Consider the following 27,111-nt stretch of genomic DNA (forward strand, 5'->3'; position numbering starts at 1 on the left):
TCTCGCTCTCAGAGGGAAATTTCATTAACTCTTTACTCACGTGTCTTCTGCTTGGCATCTGTTGTTCCACCATGGTATGGTAAAGCTTGTGTAATAAAGTTACATGCATTTACATTCTCGAACACTTTCACTTCCAAAACTAGCTTTCAACTAGCTTGTGGTGGGTGAAACCCCACCCGCAGATGAGTGTCGACAGCCTTGCGTTTCATGCTGCGTTTTAAGCTCATTTGGGCTCAACAGTCTTGGCAGGTCAAAGCAGAGCTCTGAGCGACTTTGGGTTTGTCTCTGACGGTGGTCTGTTTAACAGGCGTGACATCTCTCTGTCAGCCTGGTGGGGGACTGAACTAACAACGTGCTTCCTGTTGGATCTCAAACTTAAGTCGTGATACCTGTTTGACTTCTAGCTGCAAAGGATGAATAAGTGCGACATGGACATTCAGTTCAGGCTAATAATTCAGCGGCTGTTCTTCTGTGTGGAAGTTGTTTTTTTTGTTGTTTTTTTTCTGACAAGGGTTGATAGCCAAGGCTACAGGGCTGCATGTCTCCAGCTCCCTGCCCAACCTGTAAACTCCTGATGTAAACTAGGTCGGTGCAAGCAGAGAGTGAGCGAGAGGTGCTGCTGGGAGCATTGAATTATTCAGCCCAGTCCGCTGAACTCTGATAACACAAGCATACAAACAGCGGTGTAGAGCTCTGTGCCGAATCACATCAGCTTACACTGGCGATAACTCACACCCAATTTGTGATAAAAGTTGCTGGCTCGCTAAATCAGACAAAAGAAGAAGAAATGGCTCAAGAGCAACTCACAATGAAACCATTTTTTCTCATAAAATTACCATTATACCGCAATAAATGTTCTATAAGCTTGCATCCACATTTTCAGTGTCACATCATGAAACCTCAACCCTTCCTTCTGCCCCTCACCCAACCCCCATCTTAAGGCTTTGATCAGCATAATCTGCCATATGTCAGAGTATGTTTACTGCTTTCTTATTATATGCAGAGGTTGTTAACTTTTACTGCCTTTTTTTTTTTGAATGACAAGGGAAGTGCATACGTCTTCACAAAAAAAAAGGAACGTTGAGGAAATCTCCTCTCGCCCCCATCAGACACTTTCTGCCATGTCTGCCGGATCCAAGTGAATTAGATGTGGATGCAGACGTGCTCATAAATCTTAAAACACTGAGGTAACGTGTTTCCGACCTGCTTACCAGGTGTAATTTATGAAGAATGGGAAACACAGCCTTCTGCTTGAATAGCAGCCGTTAAGGTTGGAGTTCAGTGTGGCATCGAGCGGCGGTGGAGTTGCTGTCAACACATGAGAGGTGTCAGAGCCCCAACCGCGAGATATTTCATGTTATTATGACGATGCATCTGTTCAATAAATCTTTTTAATCAGGACCTGCTTACAACGGTGAACTGTAAGTCAAGAATTCTAGTTAAGTATTGTCTTCTCATTTGTGCTGCGCTAGATTGCAGTTCAAAATGTGCATTTCAAGGTACGAAAACATGATCATCTGATTGAATTATTTCCATCCATCCATTTTCTACCGCTTATCCTGTTAACGGGAGCGGGGGGGGCTGGAGCCTATCCCAGCGGCCTTCGGGTGAGAGGTGGGGTTCACCCTGGACAGGTCACCAGTCCATCACAGAGCCAACACATAGAGACAGACAACCATTCACACTCACAGTCATACCTACGGTCAATTTAGAGCATCAATCAGCCTCGTCCCCTCTTGATGTCTTTGGACTGTGGGAGGAAGCTGGAGTACCAGAGAGAACCCACACAGGAACAGGGAGAACATGGAGACTCCACACAGAAAGATCCTGTGCTGGAGCCGGGGCTCGAACCCACAACCTTCTTGCTGTGAGGCGACAGTGCTGACCACTGCACCACCGTGCCGCCCTTGAATTAATTCAAAAGAAATAATTTCTTTACCATCTCATTACAAATACTGGAAATGTAGGTGAACACCTGACCAAGGTTTATGGCTGCTCCAAAGGACAGTAAGGGCTTACATTTGACTTTAACTGCATGTTAATTAGGGGAAACATTTAGCCAATAATGCTGTTCTAATCATGCTTGAGTAGATTCCCTCCCTGGAGCCTGATCTGTAAGCACAAGATGCAGCAGAGGAGTGAAGACACTCCATAAACAAGGACTTACCTCAATGCATACTGATGCTGCTACCCGATAGTAAATGTTTATGTGTGGAGGCTAATAGTGTCACAAAACAGTGAGATTACCTCTTTTGTTTCAGAGCCGGGATAACCTCGTTTCCAGTTTTTATGCCAGGTTAACAGATATCATATTCATCTGAGATGCATTCCGAAAAAGTGTGTATATCACGGAAATGTCACGCCATTCTGAATATATCAACTTGAACTCTTAAAAAGTTCAACTTAAAGCACCTCTCCAGTCAAAAAAATGTGTTCTCGGACAGCTGAATGTCTGAGATTCAATTAAGAGGAACTACGTATATGTAGAGTTTAACGCTGGAAACGAAAAATACATTTTCTCCGCGCTCAGCGAAAATCTGATTTGAAGAGGCGGTCCTACAGACAGGATTTTGTGACATCACTAACATTTTGAAAGGCGACATGGTCCAATATTCAGCAGAAACAAGTGTAATGTGGAAAACCTGATGCTCCAGGGTACAAACTAAGAGAATTGAAAATAGGAGAAATGAAACAAATGTTTAAAGAAAATTGTTTGCATATTGGCCCTGTGATGGACTGGCGACCCGTCCAGGGTGAACCCCGCCTCTCGCACGAAGGCTGCCGGGATAGGCACCCCCCTGTGACCCTTAACAGGATAAGCTGTACAAAAAGGGACAGATGGATGTTTGCATATTCTCAAAGTTTTACTGAAAGCAAAAAGTAATGTGGTTATTACATATTATAGAACATAAAAGTTGTCTTTTTATGTCTAAATACATGCGTGGAGGGGATCTGTGAGTTACAAGTTCACATTTAACTTGATTATCACCTCTACTCAGATCCAACAGAGAGTGCTGTAGGTTTGTAATCTTCTTTACTAGTGTTATAAAGTAAATCTACTGGCTTGCCTTCTTATATCCCCGACTCTATTTACATACCCCCCACTACATCATTGAAGAATGAACTAAGGAACATTAAGTTATACTGCTTGACATCTTGCCAGTTAGCACACATTTTTATTAGATGTGCCATTATTAGATAAGAGTTCTGCCTTGTTAAACATGAACATGAACAAACAAGAATTACATAAATTGTGACGTGTCTGTTTTATTTGATGATTTTACATTTTAAATGAAGTACAATGAGACAGCAGCTCAAAACAGAGCAAAGATCAAAGTCCCATGATGCAATTCAATATGAAATACGCCTGCACGAATGTTAAAATACAAAGCTGTAAAACTTTTATTGTTCCTTTGTGCATCCTCTTAAATTCATCAGTTTATGTAATCTAACTTTCTATTAGCAGAGGAAGAATTGAGATGAGCGAAGGTTTCTGTGCAGGTGGACCTGGTAGAGACACATCCAAAATGTGCATGAGCTCAGCTTCCTCCTCCACACATTCACTACAACTCTCTCCATTCCTCTCTCAACACTCCTCCACACACGCACGCACGCGCGCGCGCACACACACACACACACACACACACACACCACACACTTCTTCCTAAGTCTCGATCTTTCCCTCTTGCCCGCCCTTTCTGTCACATCAGCTCTGGACTGTCGTAGAAACAGCATGTGATCCAAACTCCTGTCCTGGTCTTCAGCTACATGAATGCCACATACCGTTGGAGTCCTGAACCCTATTTTTAGACTGGCACAGAAAGAGCCGATAATGATGCCAGCCATCAACAGTCCCATTGTACAACATAGATAGCGGATGTGAGCACATGCATGGCACTTTTTCAGTCCCTATACCCCCGCCCCCCCGATATCTGGCAGGCCTGAGGCAGATGCAAGCACCAACATATCCAATAAACTCTGAACTGTGTAACTTTGTGGACAAACTGTGCATTGCAAAGTTGTTTAGCTGGAAAAATAAATAGTGAGAGTAGCAATCATTCTGCAACCCACTGCACACTCTGCTATCTCTGCAGAAACACCACATGTGGAAGACTCTGTATTGTTGAGCCACCTGTGAATGTTGGCATATTACTGATCTGTTGGAAACAAGTAATTTGTGAAAAGCTGCTGAAGTTTTCTAAATGTGTCAGATACTCTGTATAAGCCTTTTTTTTTTTTTTTAATTAAAACTTATGGATTGACTCGCTCAGGCGGTCGAGTGTTTAGAGCGCACAGCTGACCTGAATCCCATTCGGAGGTCCTTCGCCACATGTCACTCCCCTCTCTCTCTCTGTCACTTGTTTATTGTTGAATAAAAGCAGCTATGCCAAAAAAAATTTAAAAAAAACCAACAACAAAACTTATGGATTTAGACTTATGATGCTTTTCTGAAGACACAAAAGCCTAAACATAACTTATTCTCTTTGTAATTGTATCAGTTTAAAAAGTCTTTTAATGGGGGGAGGGGGCTTCGAAATATTTTGGGAGCAGATTTAGCAGGAGAAGGAATTAACTCACTTTTCATATTCTCTGTGTTGTTAGACAGAGACGAAGGAGAAAAGCCAAGGGATTGCTGCCAAAAACTGTCTGAGATGCTGCTGTCCGTATATTATGAAATTACTTGCTCTGTACAGTATATTGACTTTTTTTTTAAACTCATGGTATCATAAATCTATAATCTTAAAAGGTTTTTTTTGTAGATGTCCAAAATTATATATTTGAATGTACTATGAAGCTATAAACTATGGGTGTTGGAGTGTTTTTTTTTGCTCTTAGTATTACTGTTAGCTTTGAGCTACATGCTAACGAGCGAGTTCTCACTATCAAAATGCATGATGCTGTTGAACAGACGACAGCGTTGGACTGTTAATCTCTCGGGTCAAACATTTATAGGATATATTGCCATGAAAATTGAATATGCAGATTGTTTTTTTTTTTTGCCAGATATGGTAGCAAATGGTAACATGCTAACATGCTAATAAACCAAGACAGTAAACATGTTCCTCAACATGTTTGTGTTTTTTATAGTTTTTCTCCTTCTTTTACTGCATTTTACATCCTTTCAAATATGAAGCAGGTATTTACGTAACAGATCTTTCTTTTCAGCGTTTCCTGATTTTCTGATCATTATTATTATTGTTATTATTATTGTTGTTGTTGTTATTTGTCTTTTTTTCTAAATCTGACTTTACGATTTTATTGTGTTTTTAGATCCAGTGTATTGATATGTGTCAAAATAAAAAAGAACACTAGAAATAAAATAGGAAGAAGAAGAAGAAGGAGAAGAAGAAGGAGACGAATAGCTAAGACACTCAACAATACCATTTTTGAAAGTGGCATTTGGAAAATCTAAAGTATTCAAATACAAAAATAGCTGAACATTACATGTAAACATCAACCTGTTCCTGTCCTCTGTTAAACCCTTGTATTTCTAACTATGGAAGCACAAAGACTAAGAGATCAGCCAGTGAGAATAAGAGGTGATTTCTGAGAAACCAGGTGTACTATGGCTTTACCTTGGAATGTTCCTCCGACATCAACAGCCTGGACCTGACTGAGGCAACGCTTCACAGCAACCTGCTCTAATCGACATGACATACTACTGTCTGCCAGAGGAGGTATTTCAGATAGCTATGGAAAATAAACAAGCAGCTGTGAACAACAGAGATGCATTTGAAACAGTGCAGGCAGAACCAGGTTAGTACTAGCCTGGGAGCAAAATACTGATGAAACACGCTTATAGGAGTAAAATGTACAGGTCACATGTTTAGGGGGCGGAATAAACCATTGGTGGACACAATAACAATAATTACAAGATGATAATTAATCTAGTAGGGAAATGAAATAAATAAAGAAGATAATCCAATACAGCTGAAACTGAACTGACCTGACACTTCCAATCTGACACATTAGGATGCTGACAAACAAGGCAGGTATAATGTGAGGATTGATTACTGTGAGTTTCCCTCCAAATGAAGCCTCTTACCTCGTAAGTAATTAGGAAGTGAGCAGATGCTGGTATTGAGCGGTCTGAGGGGCTGAGAGAGGCAGTAATTGTTTTCTGTTGAGTACACGGCCTTTTGACAGAAAAATGGCCTGCTGTGGTGATGACCACGGACATTACAGTACAATTAACACAAAAGTCTGGGAAAGTTTTGAGGGTGTCAGTGAAGGGATATGAAAAAAGGAGAAAGTAAAAGTCTGAGATTGTACCCTCAAAATATGAGATCATGTGATTAGCAGCATATTTGATTTTGAGATGTTTTGGTGGAAAGATAATAAAGGTAATATTTCAAGATACAAGGAACTTTTGGAATGACCTGGATCAACTTGTTAATCCTGGATCCTGACAACTGTTCTAGGTCGTTGCAAATATGAAGCTATAAGCTGTTAGGATTCTGGACATTGGTCAAATTCCATGAGTCGGTGTGAAATTCAATAAAAACACTGAGTCTTGAGAAATAGCATTTATCCTATTCATTCATATTCATATTCACATTCGAAATTCAGAAGACTTATTTTTTATGTGATTTCTAATATCCACAAAACATTTTAGCATATTTTGATGAAAATCAATCAATCCTCATAGCGTTCAATTTTAATCAGAGGGAAAAGTATTAAACTCCCAGAGATCTAGAAGACCTATTTTTGGCAGAAAGGAGGTTTTTTTTAACATCCATCCATCCATCCATCCATTTTCTTCCACTTATCCTGCCAAGGGTTACGGAGGGGCTGGAGCCTATCCCAGCGGCTTTCGGGCGAGAGGCGGAGCTCACCCTGGACAGGTCGCCAGTCCATCGCAGGGCTGTTTTTTTTTAACATATTTTGATGATATCATGGACCTTGGCAGAGGTAGCCTTCTCTGGGAGGGTTCTGTCTTATGTATGATTTTTAAAATATTTTTTGTATACATGTATAAAATGTGTATATCTTCATGTACAGTGTTTTATTAAGTATTTTTGTCTCTTTTCAGTGTGTTGCTTCTTCATTTGTTGGGCCTTTAGATTATGTACAGAGTGCTAACTCAGCGATATTTGACTTTTCTAACTATTTTTGGACAATATTAACAATGTGCAGTCTCCAAAAACAAAAAAAACATTTTAAATGGAATAATTACATCATGGTTTGTAAGGAGCCTCATTCAAGCAGCAGTTTTCTCAGAATATTTCACACATATGAAATGTGGAAAGCGATCTGAGCGGGTGCAGTGAGAGTTACACCTGCTTTACTAAAAGGAGTCAGAAGCAGAGGAGTTTGACTGAAGGGTTTGACTTATATTGAATTCTGGCTCCATCTACTGGTGTAAAAACGTAACGTGCTCCTCACTGTCATCCTGGTTCGCAACATGTAGCAGACGTGAATGATGACCCGACCACAGCAAAGGTTGATGCCTTATCTCTCACAGCCAGAGAAATATACAAGTTCTGAACGTGTAGAAGTGTTTTCCAAAAATTCCTCCCCCACAGGAGGTCATAAGGTCGTATGTGTGACGTAGTTTTCAGCGTCAACACAACAGCAAAAGCCTGAATTTACATTTGGTAATCTAGTAGATTAAGAGGGATGGCTCAAAGATAAATAGGGCTGCCCCTCTTTCTTTTACTACAGTTGAACTCCTCCTGGCTTCATTGACTGTTGCCCTGGCAACCTTATGTCACTGTGTCCCAGCTACATTATCGCTCTGTCTCAGCTTTTCTCATCTGGCCGGTGGATTACGTCTGTGCAGCGTCTCAAAGCCTTTGTCTAGTGGTGTCTTCCTTTGTGGAAAAGTTTCTCATGAATGGTACATAACGCACATGCAAAATAGTTTTGGTAGCTGACATCTAGCCTTCTACTTCATTTCATTTTGTTAGTTTTGTACAGGAAAAAGTTGTTGTTTTTTTCAATTAAAAAAAAAACGAAGCTAATAACAGATTCCTGTTCCGCAGCAAGTTCAAAAATACACACCACACAAAAAGAGGACAGCAGAGGAATCAGGCCAAACTGAGCAAGAGGTTGCGAGAGAATCAAATCAGTGGTTGCAAGTGTGGCATTCAAGCACATGACTTTTCAGTGCATGTTGCTTATGAACTGATTTTTGTGGAAAAGATGGTCTCTGACCATGAATGTGACTGAGTGCACGTGACATCCATCTGTAAAGCTGGTAAACTAAGATTAACTTTGACGTTTGAAATATTTCCCCTTCAATACACATTCACAGTAACTCATTACAGGAAAAAGAAATCCACCATTTATTGAAATGTGTTGTGTTTTTAAGTTGGGAAGCGAGTGCCTTTAATATTTACAAGAATGTAACTGGTTCTATTAAAGAAATAGCAAGCAATGATAATCTATTCCTATGATTTTAGGATTTAGAAGAGCCATTGAGACGGAAAATAACCTTCATGACTTTGATACTGAGGACAGAGCTGGAAGAAGAAACAGCTGTTATATATTATTGTGTGTGTGTGTGTGTGTGTGTGTGTGTGTGTGTGTGTGTGTGTGTATGGGTGTGGGTGTGTGTGTGGGTTTGTGGGTGTGTGTGTGTGCCTTTTCAGGAGATTACTGGTCCTTGTGTGTTATAATTTATGGTGAAGGTTAGAAATAAACAATGAATGACTTTGAAATATTGTGTAGGACTACAGGACAAAGCTCTGTATGTGTGTGTGTGTGTGTGTGTGTGTGTGTGTGTGTGTGTGTGTGTGTGTGTGTGTGTGTGTGTGTCTTAATGCCCAGACAGTTTTACAGGAATGCCTATCAGCAGGCAGCTGCCTCATTAAATGTTCTCTAGAGATTTGGCATTGCTGGACATATGGCAGAAATGTTTATTTGACACAAACACAACAATGGTTTTAGTTGTTGGCTGTCCGATGGAGCTGTTGAGTCATGTCAGTGAAAAACTGTCACACATGCTTCCATTTGTTTGGAAAGGAGCAAGGAGCAGCTGCTTTCCCGAAAAACAAAACTGCTAAAAGTCAGGTCGGCATTCAGAATCTGTAGGAATGATTTAACAAAGAATGAATGTATCCTGGTCCTTTGAGCTATCCTACCAGGAAGAAGGAAGCTGAGATTCTTGAAGCTGAGAAGTCAGAAAAACCACAGCTATGTGGCGAGCTGGGCCGTGGCCTCCATCTTGTGGCTGATCCTCCCCCTCGTCTGGAAGCTGTTGAGTTTTTCTCCAGATGTGCGCCTGAATCCCTTTAATGATACATTGGCAGAGGCAGAGAATAACAGAAAAACAACACAAATAAGACCCCATGAGAAGTAAGGCTGGAGATTTACGCTACGAATGTTATTACACTCTAAAATTAGCGGTTCTGCTTTTCTTAAGATGATTTTTTGCACTCTTGTGGAGAAGAAAGTATTTATGTCAGTCTTGCACAAGTAGAGGGAGGTTTTTGTTTTCTCTGAAGCCCTTTTCCCTCAGTGATCGCTCTTAAATCTTTTCTTTCTGAAGAAAAGACTGGTAGAACTTCAGAAAGTGTCACTGATTCTTATATTAAAGTTGACAGTCAACAAAATATTTCTACTTGGACGTGAATACTCATGCCTGGCACACTTTTCCGTCAAGTTGAGGAACCTTATGATTATGAGAACATTCAGCAACTTTTCCTTGTTCTCCAAAAAAAAAGAAAAGAAATCAGACAGGAAAGCAGGAATTTCTGTGACGAGACATTTGGGATTTGCGGAATGATTTTCTTTTTCTTCTACTTCTTCTCACGTCCAAACTTAGGAGACTCTGTTGCTCGAACGGCAGGTGTCTTTGACTTGGACTTCCTCCAGAGAGAGCAGGTTGCACAGCTGTCTGACACACACACATATATACATGTGCGCGCACACACACACAAGCGAGGAGAGAAAGAGAAAGAGGCACCTAATGAAAGATAGCAAACAACTTCTTTACTTGGGTGGATTGTGGGTCCTTGTTGGACAGCTCTGGCACGGAGATGCTCCTGCTGGCTTCTTTTGTATGTGCAAGTGGACCAAACAAAAGCTTAATGAGGAATCTCTGGGAAGCCCAAACTGTTGGAAAGGAATGCCCCTTCTCTCTTGTGGCTTCAACGCTTGAGCCTTAATCAGTCATCGGAGGGGCTGATGAGGCTGGGGCCTCCTGGGACCAGCCAGCCTGATAGAAACTCACTCTTGACCTCACTTGCCTCAATAAAATCTATTAGCTCAGCTAATGTTGTTGATGCGACGCAGATAAATCAAGCTTATTGTCCCTCCGAGCCTTCACACATCATACTAGAGGTCTTACTCCAAATAATGACTAAATATTTAATTGTCACTACCATCAATAATGAGGAAATACTGGCAGTGGCACAGCCTCTTTAAGTCAAATTATTTTTGGTCCAGCAGAAATAGTGGAAAGTATGTGTTTCCCCATATAGGAAGGCGGAGTTTTCTCCCCGGGGTCCTGAGCCAAACTGGTGTTATGTAACGGATACTGCTCCTCATCCTGATGTGGAGCTCCAAAGTTCAGACTCATGGAAAATCGGCACATCTTGAGCACAACACTTTCAGGGAACCTATTTTTGTATATCTCTCTTCCAGAGCGAGACCCGGCACGGTAAACGTCTATCTCAGTTCATTTTCAACTGCAGCTGGAGGAAGAATTTAGAAATGCGACTTCGTATTTAGATCTTGAAATGGGCAGCGGTACGAGCCGAGGGAAGAAAGTGGCACCTGCGTGTGTTAGCGAGGTAAATGTGACTAAAACATCTGTCCGTGTCACCCCATCCAAGCAGGACAGTCGCTCATTCAAGCCTCTCAGGATTCATTCTATTTTGCGCAACGCGCGCAGCCGTGCGCCACCGGACAGCCGCAGCGAGGGACACGAGTCCGAGTTCTCCGGGGAGGAGGATGATATTGATGGAGAGCTGGACACGGTTTTGGCTGATTATGAGGAGCGAGATGAGGCTCACGTGAAGAAGAACCCTGTCAAGAAGACTTTTAGCAGATCCAAAACATACGGACTGTGCCATTTCAGAAAGGGGGAAAACGAGGAAGACTCTAGACCAGCCTCCCGTGTCAAAGTGACGGGAAAAGCCGAGGAGCCACGTGGTTCACACGGTGCAACCAGAGATGTAAACAAGAGGAGCAATGACGCTTTCACACACTTTAATAAACACACGCCTCCGCGCTCCCATCTCATCAATGTAAGAGCCTTTGGGTGTTGTTTTGTTTTGCTTTGTTTTTCCAGGATCATCAACTTATTACTCTTGGTGTTCCTGATATTTTAAAATGAATTCTATTCATTCTCTGGCTTGTGTCTGCCCTCCTCACAGGGATGTCTGACCACAGGAGCTGTATTTGAAGTTAGTCCCGCCTCAGAAAAACAGCGGTAAGTTGACAGCTCCGATAAATATTTGATCTCCGAGCTCGCAGGAGTAGTAAAAGCCGGGCAGGGGCAGCTCGAATTCACCTTAAAAGGATCGAAATACCAGCCTGTTATTCCTGAAGCAGATTAGATGAGTCAGAGCAGGCCAGGAGTGAACACGTGTCTGTTGTTGCTGCTGCTTTGTTATTTAAATGAACGACATGAAGTCAATACTTGTCCATATTCTTCAAAAATGATGCAAAAAATGAAATGTGATCTCATATAGCACGCCTACTTTGGTTGCGACTGCGTTTTTGAATTACTGTACACTACTGCATTACTTTAAATTTTTTTTTTTAAATTCTGTCTACCAGGAAATTGTGCCTCATTCATTCAATGTTCTTTTGCACTAATTTGTTCTTACCTATCAAAGGATTTTTTTAGCCCTCCATTTGGGCTTTCAGAGAAGAAGCAAGGCCTGATATCAACTGAACTGAAGAGTTACAGCTCAGACTTTGCCTCAAGTCTGTAAGACTGAATTGAGGTTTGAAAAAAGTCTGAATGAACAAATTTCTGTTATGTAACCCGATTTCAAATCCCTACACCTTTAACCTACGTAGAAGACTGTATGATCCGGGGCGGTGAAGGTCAAACATGTACGAACTTTACCATCTTGCTGAAATATTCCTCCTCTCTTCCTAGCATTTTCGACAGCTGCAGCTCTGCTCCCACCAAGCCGGTCATCCTGTATGATGGCTCCGAGGAGGAGCTGATGGACACTATTGAGAGAGAGTTTAGTTGACCCTGCAGCTGTGAAGGATCCAGGTGAACCGTCCTTGCCAATTGGCTTCATGGGTTACAGCAGTTTGTCTAAAAGCAGGGTTTTTTCACAGTGCTTCATTCACTGTTTGTTTTTGTTTTTTTTTCAATGTTCTCACAGGGTTTCTTGGATAAATTTAAAATTGTTTGGAGCAGTTATGTGTTTTTGAATTCATCCGAGTTTTATTTACCAGCACGAGAGGGATTTACTTTCTGATGACAGGGTTCTCCTCACACCCACCCGGGCTGTCAAGTGAAGGAGGCCTTTGTGGTGTCTGCAGTGATAAGGTGTCAATATCAGCCTCTAAATCCTGGGCTCCCACGGAGCATACACTTACTTAATTTGTGACCTATTACTTACTTCACTTTTACTTCTCTGTTAAAAGGTAACAGAGAACTCACATATTTCCTTTGTTGCCTTAAACCGGTTTGTGCAAAACAGCATAATCTTAAACCTCTTAAGCCATATTTTATGGAAATATAACAACAAAATACAGTATAACCACCACTTGTTGCGATCATGCAGTGCAGTGTGTATGGATCTTTCATGTTCCAAACCTGCAAGGGCATTAGCTGGGAATGTTTACTTAAGTTTTCCTTCCTGACCATATTTCCTGCACTTCTCCACCCTTACAGAGAAGGAATGTGTGGCAGCAGATACTTACAATGAAGCTCAGTTTGACCCAACTGCTTCTCTGCTAATGACAAGATCCAACTAGATAAAGTAAGCAAGTACGAGAAACCAGGCACCCGGGGGACCTTGAGCCAGAGACTCATGAGGCCATCAGAACAAAACAGAGCTTCCTTTCATGTTGATTGGACCGATTGACTGAAACTTTTTTTTTCTTTATAAATTTAATAGTTTTTGGATTATCAAAAACATTTTTTTTTAAACTTTTCATCTAAAGCGCATACACATTATGTGTGCAAAGTTTTATTAAAAGAAAAGTGGTGTTAAAATGAAACACAGGCAAGGAGGTGTTTGAAAAAGACTTTTATCTTATTTCACAATTATGTGCAACAGCGCCACCTGTTTACCAGTTGTTACCAAATGTAGAACAAATATAGATATTTAGAATATATATATATATATATATATATATATATATATATATATATATATATATATATATATATATATTAGCTTGGACCCTGAACTACTAAGGTCTGCTGCCACTTAGTGGTTGAACACAGCAACTTTGTGCATTTGTGTTGATACTGTTTGTATTAATAATTATCCCCGTGTAACGACTGGTACATGTCAACCAGGAGAATGAATTTCTTTTGTATTGCAAATAAAAGATCCTATTCCTGAATCTTTGAGACAAAAACGTGCGTTGGCATTTCAATTCACAAACGCTGAACTGTGCAGACAGGAAACGACAATTTTATCCTAAAATATTTATATACAAAATCGGAAAAAAAAATAGTTAAAAAGGTGTGTCCTATAATTGATGTCTAGCATCAACATCCGGGACTCATTTGGGGTTCCAAGGTTACATGACATGGATTTTTCAGTCTCTGAAAATCTCATTTATTCCTGTACAATAAAGGATGCAAGAAAATTCCAAAGAGGATTAGTGTCCGACTGGCGAGCCGTCCAGGGTGAACCCCGCCTCTCGCCTGAAGGCTGCTGGGATCGACTCCAGCCCCCCCGCGACCCTTAACAGGATAAGCCATATGGCTGGATGGATATGTGTCCTATACTCTTGCTTAATGTGGTTTACTGTTTCTTAATGTAACTTGATGTGTTCATGTAACCAAATAGGGATCCTAAATAAAACTGTAACATTTTAATATACAATTTAATCATGACAATCACAGGAATATTTCCAGACAGACAATTCAAAACAATTTTTACACAACGATAAAATACAACATGAATAAATACTCTACCTTTGTTTAAAAAATAAAAAAATGTTGAGGAGTTCAGCAGTTCACAATTTTTATTAAAATGCATTATTCTGTAACTAATGTTGCTTCTTGGAAGGCCTGTAGAAAGACATTCTGCGGTGAACTGCTTTTCGTAATTTGAGAGGAAGGAGCGGAAGTTGATTCCGGAGCAGCTCGTGACTCCTCACGTTCTTTGCGACATAATCCTCACAAATCCTGTCAAAAGGAAAAAAAACAAAACAAAAAAAACTCTTTTCTCACTTCTATATCAGGACAAGATGTTTTAAGTCACCAAACCTACAAAGCAAGAGATCTCTGTCACAGCAGATTGCTGCTGCTGTAAATTATTTGTATTTTAAATCTTTGGATTTATAAATTGGCAAACGACAAAATAGAGAAAATCCTCACCTGAATAGAGGATATGGCTGAATCTGGAAAACCAGGGCATCGTTGCAGTGACCCTGAAGACAAATATCTGAGGTTGGCGGGAGTCTTTTTTTCCTTTTTGCATGTTTCAGTACAAAGTAATTTATTCTGGTTTTATACACGATTTTACCAAAACAATTCCATGACATTTCATTGTGTCTGAGGCAAATTTTTCGTGACGTTTCGAATGTCAGCGTCCACATGGAAAATGAGGGGGAAAAAAAAATCCCATGTCAAATTTTACGAGGCTATAAGTAACTAAAATGACTGCCCTCTTCTCATTCTGTCCATTATTTACCTAACACCAGTTATTTAGCTCCTAAAACATCTTTATTATACTCACTTTGTCAACAAGGAGGATGTAGTCGCAACTCCCACCGAACACAATGACATCTGAGTCAGAACCAGGACACGCTGTGTGCCACAGCCTTTTACAGGAGGCAAGGTGAAAATTGTACTGTTTATTTTACTCACACACAACATCTAAACACTTTTTTTTAGAAGAACAATGTCAAGTTGCTACCTCGGCTTATCCTTAAAGGGATGCTGCAATTCTCTCCAAGTCTTCGTTTCAACATCAAACAACCAGCCGTCACCTGGTGAAACAGGAAAACAATTTATACAGAAACGGCAACAATGTACAAACAAGGGAACTACGAGTCAAGAGGGTACATGTACCACACAAAGTTCTTCCTGTGGTATAATGTAAAATGTCAGTCACTTCATGTTTAACTTTTTTCTCTCTCTTATTAAAGCAGCAAGCAGAAAGCAGTGGCCTGCAGCGCTTTCGTGTTTTTTGACTGAAGAAAATGTCCAAATGGCCATCGCAGCTTTTGTTTCCTTTAACAGAACAAGTGGCTGAAATCCACTTATTCCTTCAGTGAATGAATGTATTTCATGAACTATGTTCATCATTATTCAGGCGACGTGTTTATTTAATTCCTACGTGTTTATTTAATTCCTACAGCTCGCCTTCCATCGACTGCTGCCATCGCGCGCTTCAGATCTGTTCAAAACGCTCAGCTGACTCAGCGGCTCACAGGCCATTTTTTCAGATAAAAACATAAAGCAAGAAAAAAAAAAGCCCTCCGGCTGCTTTCCGTTTGCTGGTTTAATTAAAAAAAACAGAAAAACTGGTTGTACTGAAGAATTATACTTAGAACACAAACCCCCCAAAAAAAGGGGGGGGGGGGTATTTTCTTACTCATAGGTGTGCAGTCGGCGCTGAGACCTCCAAACAGGAATACGGCATCATCTGACACAGCTGTTAGCGTGTGCCACGATCTGCCCACGGGAATGGTCGACACGGGGATTCTGGGGAACATTTTTACAGAAAAAAAATTAAATACTTTTAGAAATGAATCTGGGGAATGAATGATAATGTTCAAGAGTCAACACGAATTAAGACTGTCATTCATCAGAATAACTTACATTTCTGACCACGTCCAAGATTCAAGGTCGAGACAGTGAACGTCACTCGTTCTGGTTTCCTGCATTAAAATAAATGAATAAATAAATGACCGCCGGCAATGACTTTGCTTTGTCTTCCTGGGCTTTTATCTTAATGTTGCTGCTAATGAATGCTGATATATGAGAAACATTGACTCACCATGACTCTGCCTCCACAAATGTACCCTTTACAACCTAAGATGGCGCTGGCGTGGGCTGCCCTGGGAGCTGGAGCTCGGCCCTGAATACAAAAAAAAAATGTAAAATTGAGAACGTTACTAATAGAGAGTCGTTCTGTATTCGGTGCACAGAAGCATCTAGATGACTCACATGGGTTCGCGGTTCGGTCCAACTCGCTTGCATGGGGTCAAAAATATGAACCTCATTGTTCCACCCCCAGAAATAATTGTTTTCCTGAGGAGAACAAACTAACATTACAGGAGGAAAGACATGGATGTCTTCTGTTTTAGCATAAAATGTATAACATGAGACACACACACAAGGATTGGCAATTGAGATATCAGGAAAACGTGGAAGAAAAAATGCAAAAGAGGCCACAGATCGGTAGTTATCTGAGTTCAAATTACCCATATGGCATTGTCTATAATGAAGCTTGGATTTCTGCTCTCAGCATGACTCAGATGTTTATCACCGTATCCTCCAAAGTACGTTATCCTGCAGAAGATGAAGACAAAAGCGTTTTTTTCCCCGTTGAATAAGGCATATATCGCTATAATTAACAATGGAGGTTGCGATTCAATTTCAAATGGAAGGAAGAATAAATATGACTATGATATACTGAATTTGCCTCACGTACAAAGAAATATGGTATTAAAGTAATATGTAAAAATACTGCTATACATTAGAGAAAACATGAGGAAATAAAGTATTTTAATAGACATCTTTGTAGTTCTTACCTCCCTTTATAAACCCAGCAGGAAAGTTTGTCTCGAGGTGAGGGAGCGGAACCGGACTTGTGTAGGATTTCCCTCCATTCATATTCACCATCTTTCAGGTTGACACAATAGATCTGTTGGAGATGAGACAGTTAATTGCTGCTTAAAGCGATGACGTGTGTATTTTTTCCCTTTGCACATTTTCAAAAACAGATGTGGAATTTTTTTGAATACAATTACCTTCAGGGGATTTATGAACTACTTCTGATTTCGTGGACTGCATCTGTTACTCTCCTCACCTGATTAGTCTGTCCATTGTCATCACAACCTCCAAATATGTAGAGGTGTCCATTCAGAGAGCAGCCACAGGTCCCTGACATGGGGGGCGGGACCTCGCCTTTCATGTGGAACACTTCCCTTCAGAGGTAGAAAAAACATGGATAAGCCACTCCCATTCACTTAGGTCATAATAACAATTGTTACAAGAGTCGAAGAAGGAGCTCCGGGCAAGTATTTGTCAATCTAAAGTCAGACTGTGACTGTTGTGTGTTCTGACCACTCCCAAGCATACTTGGAATGCATGTAATATTCTTACCATACACCTTGTTCTAAGTCATACAACCAGATTTCATCACTGGGTAGGTAAACTTCTTCATCAGCAATTGACTGTAGAGAATACAAGAATGGTATAAGTACCTGCAGTGACAGTACCTCTTCGGTCTATAATACCTTTGAAAAGAACTGTGTTGACTGCAAAAGCATGCCAATATAATTCTGAACATCTTTCCAGTTACATTAAAATCTTATTTTTGAATAGAAACAGTTCAAAAACTGTCTATTACATATTAGAATGCTAATAGTTAGTCACCTATTGCGTTTATCTTTTTAAAACCATGTAAGTGAAGAAGTACTTGGTACTTAGAGAATGTACTTGAACAAAAGTTACCCCAAAAAATATTTAGGTATGAGAAGTACATGAATATTTTGATAACTTATTTTAATGTAACAGGAAAAAATATTTTTTAAAAAAAGTTATTGTGGAAGTGTTAATCCTATATTTTCTAAATGTTTACAGCTTTGGTAATTTTTTTTTAACGTTACACTTTTTTTTTTAACAATTCGAATCTATTAAATTTAAGGAATATTTTTTACCAGTCTGAATGGTAAAGCCAGCTTGAACATTTCTAGACATTATCAAGAGGACAAAAAATAATAACAAAAGAAAATGTACATTCAAAAACAGCGTACGAGAACAGTTGCTGCATGCTGGTTTCCCCCAAGTCCACCGCAACTGAAACTTGAGCTCCTTCAAGTTGCTGCTTCAGCTAAACAGTACAGTTCCTTCATTTCAAATAAAGTACATCGTACATTCGCTGCTAAGGAATGAACAAAGTACAGACACGGAAAATTTATATTGATGAGAAACTCAGCTACTGTCCACCACTGCAGACTAAATGGGCATGTATGGGTATTTATCATGTAATCGATAGAGAAATTATTTTAATAGCAAAAATTAAATACAATATTGCCAATTTTTTTAAAGTATTATTTGCATCGTGTATACATTTAGATTTACACCTGTTATGATCATGGGAGAGGTTAATTCAGGTTATTTCAGAGTGTTTTATAAGTAATACGTTATTACTGATATATAGCTAATGTCTTTCAGCAAAAAAAAAAAATTAAGGGAAAATGTACTTCAGTTAGTTAGTTAATGGAATAAAAAGAGCAATATTAGATTGAGAAAAATCCCAGTTGTATTACACAGGTATTCGTGGAGTAAAAGTCCAATGCTTTTGAAAGATTTACTGATTTTATTCATGTTTACGGCTAGAAATTGCCATTTTGACATTTAATGACGTCTCCAGGTGCACTATTGTTCTCACCATGTAGCCTCCCCACACATACAGCAGGTTCTGGTCCACCACAGCCGTGTGTCCGCTCCTCTCACGGGCCACCAGCTCCGAGCAGCGCCTCTCAGGTGAAGGGTCCATGACAGGCTGCTAAAAATAGCGAGACAAGACCAGCGTTTGAACCTAGAATTACATTCGTAATACAATAGTTTAAGAAAAAGAAAGAAAGACAAACAGGTCGCTCTCAGTAGCTGTTGGGTTACTTTATCAAACGCAGTTATTAAGACTTAACGGTGAGCAAAGCAAAAGAGACTTTCTCTGACCTAAATAGTGTCATTTCACCTCACAGTGGAAAACATCAAGTTCTCCAGTATTTGGCTAAACCTGACAGCTGTTGTTACGTAGCTCAGAGGGCTAACGCCGTCAACCCGCTTGAAAGCGAGTTTCTGTAATAAAACCCATTAAATAATACTCACGGGTGACGGTCAGTTACTTCTCATGTTCATAAAACCAAAAGATGTTGCGCGCGTAACACAGAATCCGTCAGAAACCCTCTTTAATTATCATGGGTTGTGTCATAACAGCTCCAAAATAAAAACGACACATCCGGCTTTTCAAAATAAGAAACCACTTCAGACGTAGATTGTAAACCTAGATGAATGTGTTATAAGGTGACGAAAGGGATTTAAAAAAAAAAAAGAAAGAAAGCTATTTATCACTATACGTTATTTTAAAATGCACGTTTTATCAATAATACATGAATGTGTTAATTTCATTGCAGCGGGATCAGTTCTATCGATCAAAATATACCAATTATAAAATAAATAAGGTATCATAGCATAAAATGTCACACAGCCAACATATGTTGGGCTTCTCCGTTGTAGTCAAGTAAAAGTTAATGAATGTGTTATAATAGCAACGCTTGAAATGTTTTGAAATAAAAACTGGTTTGTTTTGTTGTTGTTGTTGTTTTTTTTTTTAAAAAGGTCTTTAGGAAGGAACTTCACCATATTCTCTTAAAAAGATTATCTTGGATAATATTCTGTAATAAGAGAATATACGGTAGAACATTCATAACAAGAGAACCATACTTTCTTTCAGGCTTTTGGAAATCATAGATATGTCAGAGAGGTACAGACGTAAAATTTTGAGACATGGGAAGTAGTAGTAGTAGTAGTAGTAGTAGTAGAGGTAGTAGTAGGAGTACTGAATTCTCTCTATTTATTTGATCTCATGAACGTTGGCTATCGTGTAGAGAAAATTTTCGTCATCAACGGAAGTGATGAAATACATGCGGAAGTGGACAGGCCATTTAGCGCCAAAGCTTGAGTTGGATAGTAACAAACATGGATGTTGTTCGCAAAATCAAGACTAAAGTTTCCTCAGGCTTCAAGATGCGGGGACTTATACTGCGACCGTATGTATTCTCAATACTTTCAGTGTTAAAATGTTTCTTAAAAACGTTTTTGTTTTTTTTAGACAGAAGTAACAATAGCATTTGTCATGTGAGAGACAGGGTGTCTCACACTGTTGTTTCTATTATCGAAGTTAAGCTGATTTCTCGAACTGGAACTCAGTTCAAGTCTTCGACCCCGATATTTTGAATTAATTATATTTGTTAACCCTTAAATTGCCTTCAGCGCTGATACAATATTTGCATGTGTATCACTGACTAAAATTCCCTCTTCACCGTCTCACAAACAACAAAATAACTTCTTGTGACATTTAAACTTTTGACAGAACTGTAAACAATAAGAACGACTGCAGAAATCTTATGTTTTTGTCTAGTTGGGTTATTCTGCTGAAGTGAACCGTGTCCATTTGAAGTGACAATTACTATCAACATTATGTTTTTTATTGTAAAGTGTTGTTTTGTCATGTGATTCATTGATTGTGGTGTGTTGATGCCACTGATTGTTCAGAACAAATTAAACCAATGTAATGTAACAACTAGAATACCCCAAGCTGGTTAGAACAGGTCAGTTGGTGAAGTGTTTCTTGGATCTTTACCTTGGTCTGGACGCCTGATCGCTGATTCTACCGATAACGATACTCACTGACTGCTCCTGGAGTCTGGGATACCGAGCAGGTTGCTGCAGTCAAGATCTCTCAGTATCTGAACTTCAGAATATTCTTGCTGACTTATGATGATGATGTTAGCAACTTTGCACAGTTAGCAGCCTTTCTTCTGGAGTGGGGGTTATCCTGATTTTTGTTTTCTTCTCCAGTGAGGCCAGCAGGTACCTTGTGGAGGTCCTGGAGTCCGTCAGCCCCTCTGAACTGGAGGATGTTATTGAGAAGGTCCTGGATGCGGTGGAAAAACAACCGCGTAAGTGGACGACAGTCCGTGGACGCTGAACAGCCATCACATGTTTGTCATCGGCATAAGTGTGCATTCATTCTGCAATCTTGCGTGACTTCCAACAGTGTCCTCCAGTATGATCGAGCTGTCCGTGGTGGAAAGTGCTGTGCAGGACTGCACTCAGTCTTGTGATGAAACCATGTAAGTAGAACTGCAACTAGAAGTTATTTTCAGTAGATTTTGGTGGGAATATGCAAAATATTCACATGTCATATGCAGATTTTAATATATCTGTATCTGTCCAATGACCAGTATTAATATTTATATATTTAGTTTTGCAAATAGGTGATTTATTGGCTATCCCAAATGATTTCAAATAAAGAAAAATTTTACTTTATAAATTTCCCAACATTTACATGTTTTTTTTTTTAGAAAGTGCGAAGTTTGAATGTCATATAAACGAGTTTCTTACAGACAATGATAGCATAAATATTTACCAGCTATAGGCCAGATTAGTTTTGAAATATTGTCATAAGTGATATCGGCAATGAAAAAAAAAGTTATTATTTTTAAAAACGAAATGTAAAATGAGTGCTGTATGGCTGCTGGTTGTATTTATGTTACTCATGTTACCTGCCTGTGGACTGCAGATGAAAAGTAGTTATTTCAACTAATTCTGGTGTATTTACATGGTGGGTTTTTTTTTCAGATAACTATTTTTATTAATATGCATGGTCCCTGTCAAATAAACCAATAAAAAAATTTAAAAAATTAAAATGAATAAAATCAGAATTTCTTATTTCCCTTGTTAGCAACATTTTTGACACATAACTGATGACTTAGATAAATAAGTTTAGTTGTGAAATAACGATAAAATGTACGGATATTAGCATTTAAATACAACTAAACAACAGTTATAACCCCTAACTAAGTATTGTCCAATATATTTTATTTTTTCATTTTCTTTTCAACACCAAGATGTAGATTTCATTTAATTTGTCTCATGGGAAAAATAACGTAGTTGTATTGCTTCTATTTTTTTGTCTCAGAGATAATGTTTTCAACATCATCGGAGCCTTCGATGTTCCAAGATACATTTACAGTGTGGAGCGTAAAAAATTTGTACCGTAAGTAGAAGGGCCTCTGTCATATTTTTTTCATATGAGACCAAAAAAGTATTTCATTTGACACTGGTTTCAGACTGTGACGTTTCAATTTCAGCATCAGTATGACCACCCATCCGGCGCCGAGTCTGTGTGGTTCATCCCGAGACAAAGCTGAACTCTTCAGGGAGCGCTACACAATCCTGCAGCAGGTCAGTGAGCTCTGCTCTATCGAGAGTATGCGTCCATATTTGTGTGTAGTATTAATACTATACTACTACTACTATAATACTACTATATTTCCATTATAGCGCACACATCGACACGAGCTCTTCACCCCCCCAGCAATAGGAGCCGCTGTTGAAGAGGGTCAAAACAAATTCCAGGTAATAAAATCGCAAACTCCTGGTAGATTAAATACAATTTTTTAAAAGAGAGCTAACGCGTTATTGCCGTCTTTCTAATCAATGCTGAGCTGCTTTAACAGATTTAAATTCATTTTGCTGTCCGTTGTTGTTTACCGTTTTTCCAGCTGAAGACGATTGAAGCTCTGCTCGGCAGCACCGCCAGAGTGGGAGAGGTCATCGTCCTCGGGATGATCACACAACTGAAAGAGGTGAGTTGGGGTTGCAGATGTTGGAACTGAGATATTTGGAATAAGTTTGAAAATTCACTACGACGTTCATTTTTGGTTTCTTTTTGCTTTTATTTTGAAGGGTAAATACTTCCTGGAAGACCCAACTGGAACAGTCCAGCTGGACTTATCCAAAGCAATATCCTTTAACCTGTTCATAGGAGTTGCTTAACACAAAATACTTTATATTTTTGTAGCTTTTCATTATTTGGTATTTACCTTAATTCAGTTCTTACCAGTTTCATAATGGCCTCTACACCGAATCCTGCTTTGTCCTGGCAGAGGGTAAGATTAAATACAACTACTACAATAAACTTGGGGAAACCCTCTTTTTTTCATCATCCTGCTTGGAGACGAAGTAAGAAGAGAAAAACATAACCTCTTTGGCAGACGTGATAAGGAATTAAAAGCCTTGTAAATTAAGTTAGAAATGCAGTTAGATATTCAGATTTTTCTCTGTCTAAATTATTACATCCATTATTCATGATTAGCAAAGCTAAACCAACTCCTCAATGCACAATCCGAGGGTCAGTTTACACATGCGAACTGTCGTATTTCTCTTACACAAGGAAGTTACACTGTACAAATACTGAATTAAAAAAGAACTAAGAAGTCACGAGAGGAAAAACTAGCTCCAAGTTGGGAAAATGAATAACTGTAAAATTACTGGTTGGAAACTCTGCTTGCTCTTGATGTCAGATGATGGCTTTCATCCTTGATTCCTGACGTTTCATTCTTCTCCTGTTGAGTTCTCACAGTAGTCGACAGACAGTTTTGTTTCCCTGTCATGTGCTCTTTTTGTTTATTTACAAAAACCTTAATAGAAACTGAACCATTGCACCCGTCTGGCCTTGTGTCCTGCAGGTTGGTATGAGGACTCGGTGTTCCATGTCAACGGTTTTGGCTTCCCCCCTACAGAGCCGTCATCAGCGACCAGGTCAGAGGGTTAAATAAAGTTGATTGACTTAAACGGCGAAAAATGAATATCCTCGACAAAGATGGAGGAGCTTGTTCTCATTGCTATGGAGTGATGAAATCAGAAAGATTCTTCCATAATGGAGTCTTTCCTAGATCGGAGTCTAACTGTTACCATGGTAACCTAATTCATGTACCAGCTTATTCCTCTGTATTTCGTTGCGTCCTGCGTTCTCATATGAGGACAGTTTTCACTGTGATGTCATCCTCCTTCGCTGCCAGGGCTTACTACGGCAACTTGAACTTCTTTGGCGGTCCATCCACAACGTCTGTGAAGGCTTCGGCTAAGCTAAAGCAGCTGGAGGAGGAGAATGAGGACGCCATGTTTGTTATTGTCTCTGATGTGTGGCTGGATAGCGTGGAAGTGATGGAAAAGCTCAGTCTCATGTTCTCAGGTCGAGTTGTTTTGCATTTAATTTATTTACTTTCATTACTTTAAATTTCCACTAAACCTGTTGATGTCTTTCTCACAGGCTACGCGACAATGCCTCCCACTTGTTTCATTTTCTGTGGAAACTTCTCGTCCATCCCGTATGGAAAAACACAAATCAGATCACTCAAAGGTGAGACTTTCAGATCCTCTGGACATATTGCACCGCACCTCCTCGGGTCTTTGAGGCCCTTTTCACACCAGTTTGTAGCAGGTCGTTGAACTAGAGCCATCTAGCACCTCCATCCCAACCAGCCATTACATTTGAGATACCAGCAATTGAAACTGAATATAAAACGATGAATTCATTTCATTAGCTCACATGTAGGTGACAGGATGCTCCTGGTCATGCCTGGGACTGCACCTGGATGTGTAGTGAAAGGTCATGGTTTTTCAAGTCCTGTTCTAATTAACATCTCAATGTTTGTTTGTTTTTTATTTTTATTAATGTCCTCCTTATTTCCTCTCACACACATACTGCTACATCCTTTATTTCGACTTGCCTTCGCAAACCTGTTATATGTTCGGCGTGATCTCTGTGGGGCGACCGCGTTATTAATAACTACACTCTTAAGACGATGTTGTCGCGGTTCATAAGAAAAAAAAAATTCTTTTTAAGTTGGAACTGTGCGGCCAATTTGGGGAGTGGATTCATTGTCGGTGTGAACACTCAGAACAGTTTAAAATAAGGTTTGTGTACGGGTGCCGAACCTTTTCCCTGTCAGGCCTGAAATGAGTGATAGATAAAATGTCAAATGACAGCATTTCAGAATCTTGTTTATTCTCTGTCTAGAGTCATTGAAGGCTCTTGCGGATGCCATATGTGCTCATCCCAGCATTCACAGCAGGTAGGAAGATCCCAGAGTTTTATCCTCATTCTGCCATTCTGATCTTCTCAGTGTTTGAATTTGTTCTTCTCTCACATGCAGTAGCCGCTTTGTGTTTGTTCCCGGCCCTGAAGACCCCGCCCCGGGCACCATCCTGCCCAGGTGAACATTCAGATATGACTCAGCATCACTACATCTGTAGTTTAGACAAAATTCACATAAATATGTCCCTCTCAGGCCTCCTTTGGCAGATCACATCACTGAGGAGTTCAGACAGAGGGTTCCATTTTCTGTCTTCACCACCAACCCCTGCAGGTAAAACTTCTTTTGTTCGAGGTTACGATGTCATGGGATTCTACAAGTAAATAGTTTGCAAGCTCCTATATTTAAGGTCTAGAATCGAAGATGGAGCTTTTGTTCTTCTCTCTGATGGCATGTTCCCTCTGTAAGAATCCAGTACTGCAGTCAGGAGATCATTATCATCAGGGAAGACCTGGTCAACAAGATGTGCAGGAACTGCGTCCACTTGCCAAATAATAACCTTGACATTCCAAACCATGTGAGTTTCAGCTTCTCTGAACATTCCTCTTGAAGACCGATTATTACACAGACACACTGTATAATTACAGACCAAAGTACTGCCTGGACTATGAGCTTTCTGGCATCTTTTCGATGATGTCAACAGCTGAAAACTACCTAGACATTTCTAATTTCTGTCCAAAAACAAAGTTAAAGAATGAACTTGTCATTTTAATCTTCACAGTTCGTTAGGACCATCCTGTCCCAGAGTCACCTGAGTCCACTGCCTCTCTATGTCAGCCCTGTATTCTGGTCATATGACTATTCCCTGCGTGTCTACCCGGTCCCCGACGTCATCATCTTTGCTGACAAATACGACCCTTTCAACATCTCCAACTCAGACTGTCTCTGTGTCAACCCGGTATGAAAATGAAGCAGAATATGAATTTCAGACTCTTATCTGAATCTCTCTCTCTCTCTCTCTCTCTCTCTCTCTCTCTCTCTCTCTCTCTCTCTCTCTTTCTCTTGATAGAACATGTCTTTGTTATTTAGTTTCACTTAATCACCTCTATATTTTATCCTTTGTTTTCATATTATAGGGATCATTCCCAAAAAGTGGTTTTACATTTAAGGTGTACTACCCATCCAACAGAACAGTTGAGGACAGGTGGGATGTGTTTCTACTATAGTTTTCTCTTCAGGTCATTTTCTACAGACAGCTGCATTGTGAACGATCAATAACATTTATTCTGACCTGTGGCCTTCTATATTTGCAGCAAACTTCAAGGACTCTAGCAAGAAGAGAGGAATTACAAGTGGAGTATCTGTGTTTTTATTGTAGATTTGCCATTATTTTATACTGTATTGTTGTTTAATATGAACTTGAAATCAACAGGTTGTGTTTGTATGTATGTTATGAGTAATAAAGGTTTTAATGTCAGTGATCAAGATCCATACTTTTTCCATGATACCTTATAATGTGGAAAAACAGACTTGGATAAAAATGTTAAATTCTCCCTCTCAGGCGGCACGGTGGTGCAGGGGCTAACACTGTCGCCTCACAGCAAGAAGATTTCAGTTCAAGCCCCGGCTCCAGCACAGGATCTTTCTGTGTGGAGTCTCCATGTTGTGCGTGGGTTCTCTCTGGTACTCCAGCTTCCTCCCACAGTCCAAAGACATCAAGAGAGGACAAGGCTGATTGATACTCTAAATTGACTGTAGGTGTGACTGTTAGTGTGAATGGTTGTCTGTCTCTTGTGTTGGCCCTGTGATAGACTGGTGACCTGTCCAGGGTGAACCCTGCCTCTCGCCCAAAGGCTGCAGGGATAGGCTCCAGCCCCCCATGACCTTTAACAGGATAAGCGGAAGAAAATGAATGGATGGATGGACTCTCTCTCTCGCTCTGTTTTTATGTATATCTATGAATGTATATATATACACACATACATACATCTATGTGTATGTATGTGTGTATATATATACATGTGTATATATATTTGTGTGTAAATATGTAAATGGATACATATAAATCAAACATCAATATGTAACATTCCCTTCTTCGTCTTCGTCTTCGTTGTCCTCCGCTTCATCCGGTGGGTCCGGGTCACGGGGGCAGCAGTCTCATCAAGA

At 39.9% G+C, this 27,111-nt stretch overlaps 3 protein-coding genes across 3 annotated transcripts; 2 read left to right on the forward strand and 1 right to left on the reverse strand.

Moving 5' to 3' along the window:
* The first annotated feature begins 10,479 nt into the window (after positions 1-10,479).
* On the forward strand, positions 10,480-13,280 carry LOC147246436 (uncharacterized). Its single transcript, XM_086183186.1, has 3 exons — positions 10,480-11,195; positions 11,325-11,380; positions 12,059-13,280. Exons 1-3 carry the CDS (start codon positions 10,686-10,688, stop codon positions 12,156-12,158), a joined length of 666 nt encoding a protein of 221 aa, XP_086039312.1. The 5' UTR covers positions 10,480-10,685; the 3' UTR covers positions 12,159-13,280.
* Positions 13,281-13,323: 43 nt separating this feature from the next.
* LOC147246437 (kelch domain-containing protein 1) lies at positions 13,324-19,314 on the reverse strand. Its single transcript, XM_086183185.1, has 14 exons — positions 19,169-19,314; positions 18,726-18,842; positions 17,435-17,505; positions 17,139-17,256; positions 16,861-16,973; positions 16,531-16,618; positions 16,274-16,357; positions 16,104-16,184; positions 15,926-15,984; positions 15,699-15,808; positions 15,018-15,090; positions 14,838-14,922; positions 14,477-14,529; positions 13,324-14,284 (listed from the first exon to the last, which is right to left on the reverse strand). Exons 2-14 carry the CDS (start codon positions 18,831-18,833, stop codon positions 14,146-14,148), a joined length of 1,182 nt encoding a protein of 393 aa, XP_086039311.1. The 5' UTR covers positions 18,834-18,842; positions 19,169-19,314; the 3' UTR covers positions 13,324-14,145.
* Positions 19,315-19,974: 660 nt separating this feature from the next.
* On the forward strand, positions 19,975-26,422 carry pole2 (polymerase (DNA directed), epsilon 2). Its single transcript, XM_086182340.1, has 19 exons — positions 19,975-20,109; positions 20,921-21,021; positions 21,120-21,195; positions 22,044-22,121; positions 22,216-22,309; positions 22,409-22,483; positions 22,630-22,713; positions 22,814-22,870; positions 22,968-23,016; positions 23,596-23,668; positions 23,929-24,101; positions 24,180-24,269; positions 24,930-24,984; positions 25,066-25,125; positions 25,201-25,278; positions 25,414-25,522; positions 25,727-25,903; positions 26,082-26,149; positions 26,259-26,422. Exons 1-19 carry the CDS (start codon positions 20,039-20,041, stop codon positions 26,275-26,277), a joined length of 1,587 nt encoding a protein of 528 aa, XP_086038466.1. The 5' UTR covers positions 19,975-20,038; the 3' UTR covers positions 26,278-26,422.
* The last annotated feature ends 689 nt before the right edge of the window (positions 26,423-27,111 follow it).

The sequence above is a fragment of the Aulostomus chinensis genome, chromosome 17 (genome assembly GCF_037954235.1).
Source record: "Aulostomus chinensis isolate RoL2024-O1b breed Wild chromosome 17, RoL_Achi_v1.0, whole genome shotgun sequence".
NCBI lineage: Eukaryota > Metazoa > Chordata > Actinopteri > Syngnathiformes > Aulostomidae > Aulostomus > Aulostomus chinensis.

Bases quoted from the DNA above. Each gene is read 5' to 3' on its own strand.
- LOC147246436 (XM_086183186.1), top strand. From the start codon at position 10,686: ATGGGCAGCGGTACGAGCCGAGGGAAGAAAGTGGCACCTGCGTGTGTT. The intron at 11,196-11,324 runs GTAAGAGCCTTT...CCCTCCTCACAG, and splicing joins CGCGCTCCCATCTCATCAAT to GGATGTCTGACCACAGGAGC. The intron at 11,381-12,058 runs GTAAGTTGACAG...CTCTCTTCCTAG, and splicing joins CCCGCCTCAGAAAAACAGCG to CATTTTCGACAGCTGCAGCT.
- LOC147246437 (XM_086183185.1), bottom strand. From the start codon at position 18,833: ATGGACCCTTCACCTGAGAGGCGCTGCTCGGAGCTGGTGGCCCGTGAG. The intron at 16,974-17,138 runs GTGAGGAGAGTA...CATCTCCAACAG, and splicing joins ACAATGGACAGACTAATCAG to ATCTATTGTGTCAACCTGAA. The intron at 15,809-15,925 runs GTAAGTTATTCT...AATGTTCCCCAG, and splicing joins TCTTGGACGTGGTCAGAAAT to AATCCCCGTGTCGACCATTC.
- pole2 (XM_086182340.1), top strand. From the start codon at position 20,039: ATGGATGTTGTTCGCAAAATCAAGACTAAAGTTTCCTCAGGCTTCAAG. The intron at 22,310-22,408 runs GTCAGTGAGCTC...TTTCCATTATAG, and splicing joins GCTACACAATCCTGCAGCAG to CGCACACATCGACACGAGCT. The intron at 22,714-22,813 runs GTGAGTTGGGGT...TTTATTTTGAAG, and splicing joins TGATCACACAACTGAAAGAG to GGTAAATACTTCCTGGAAGA.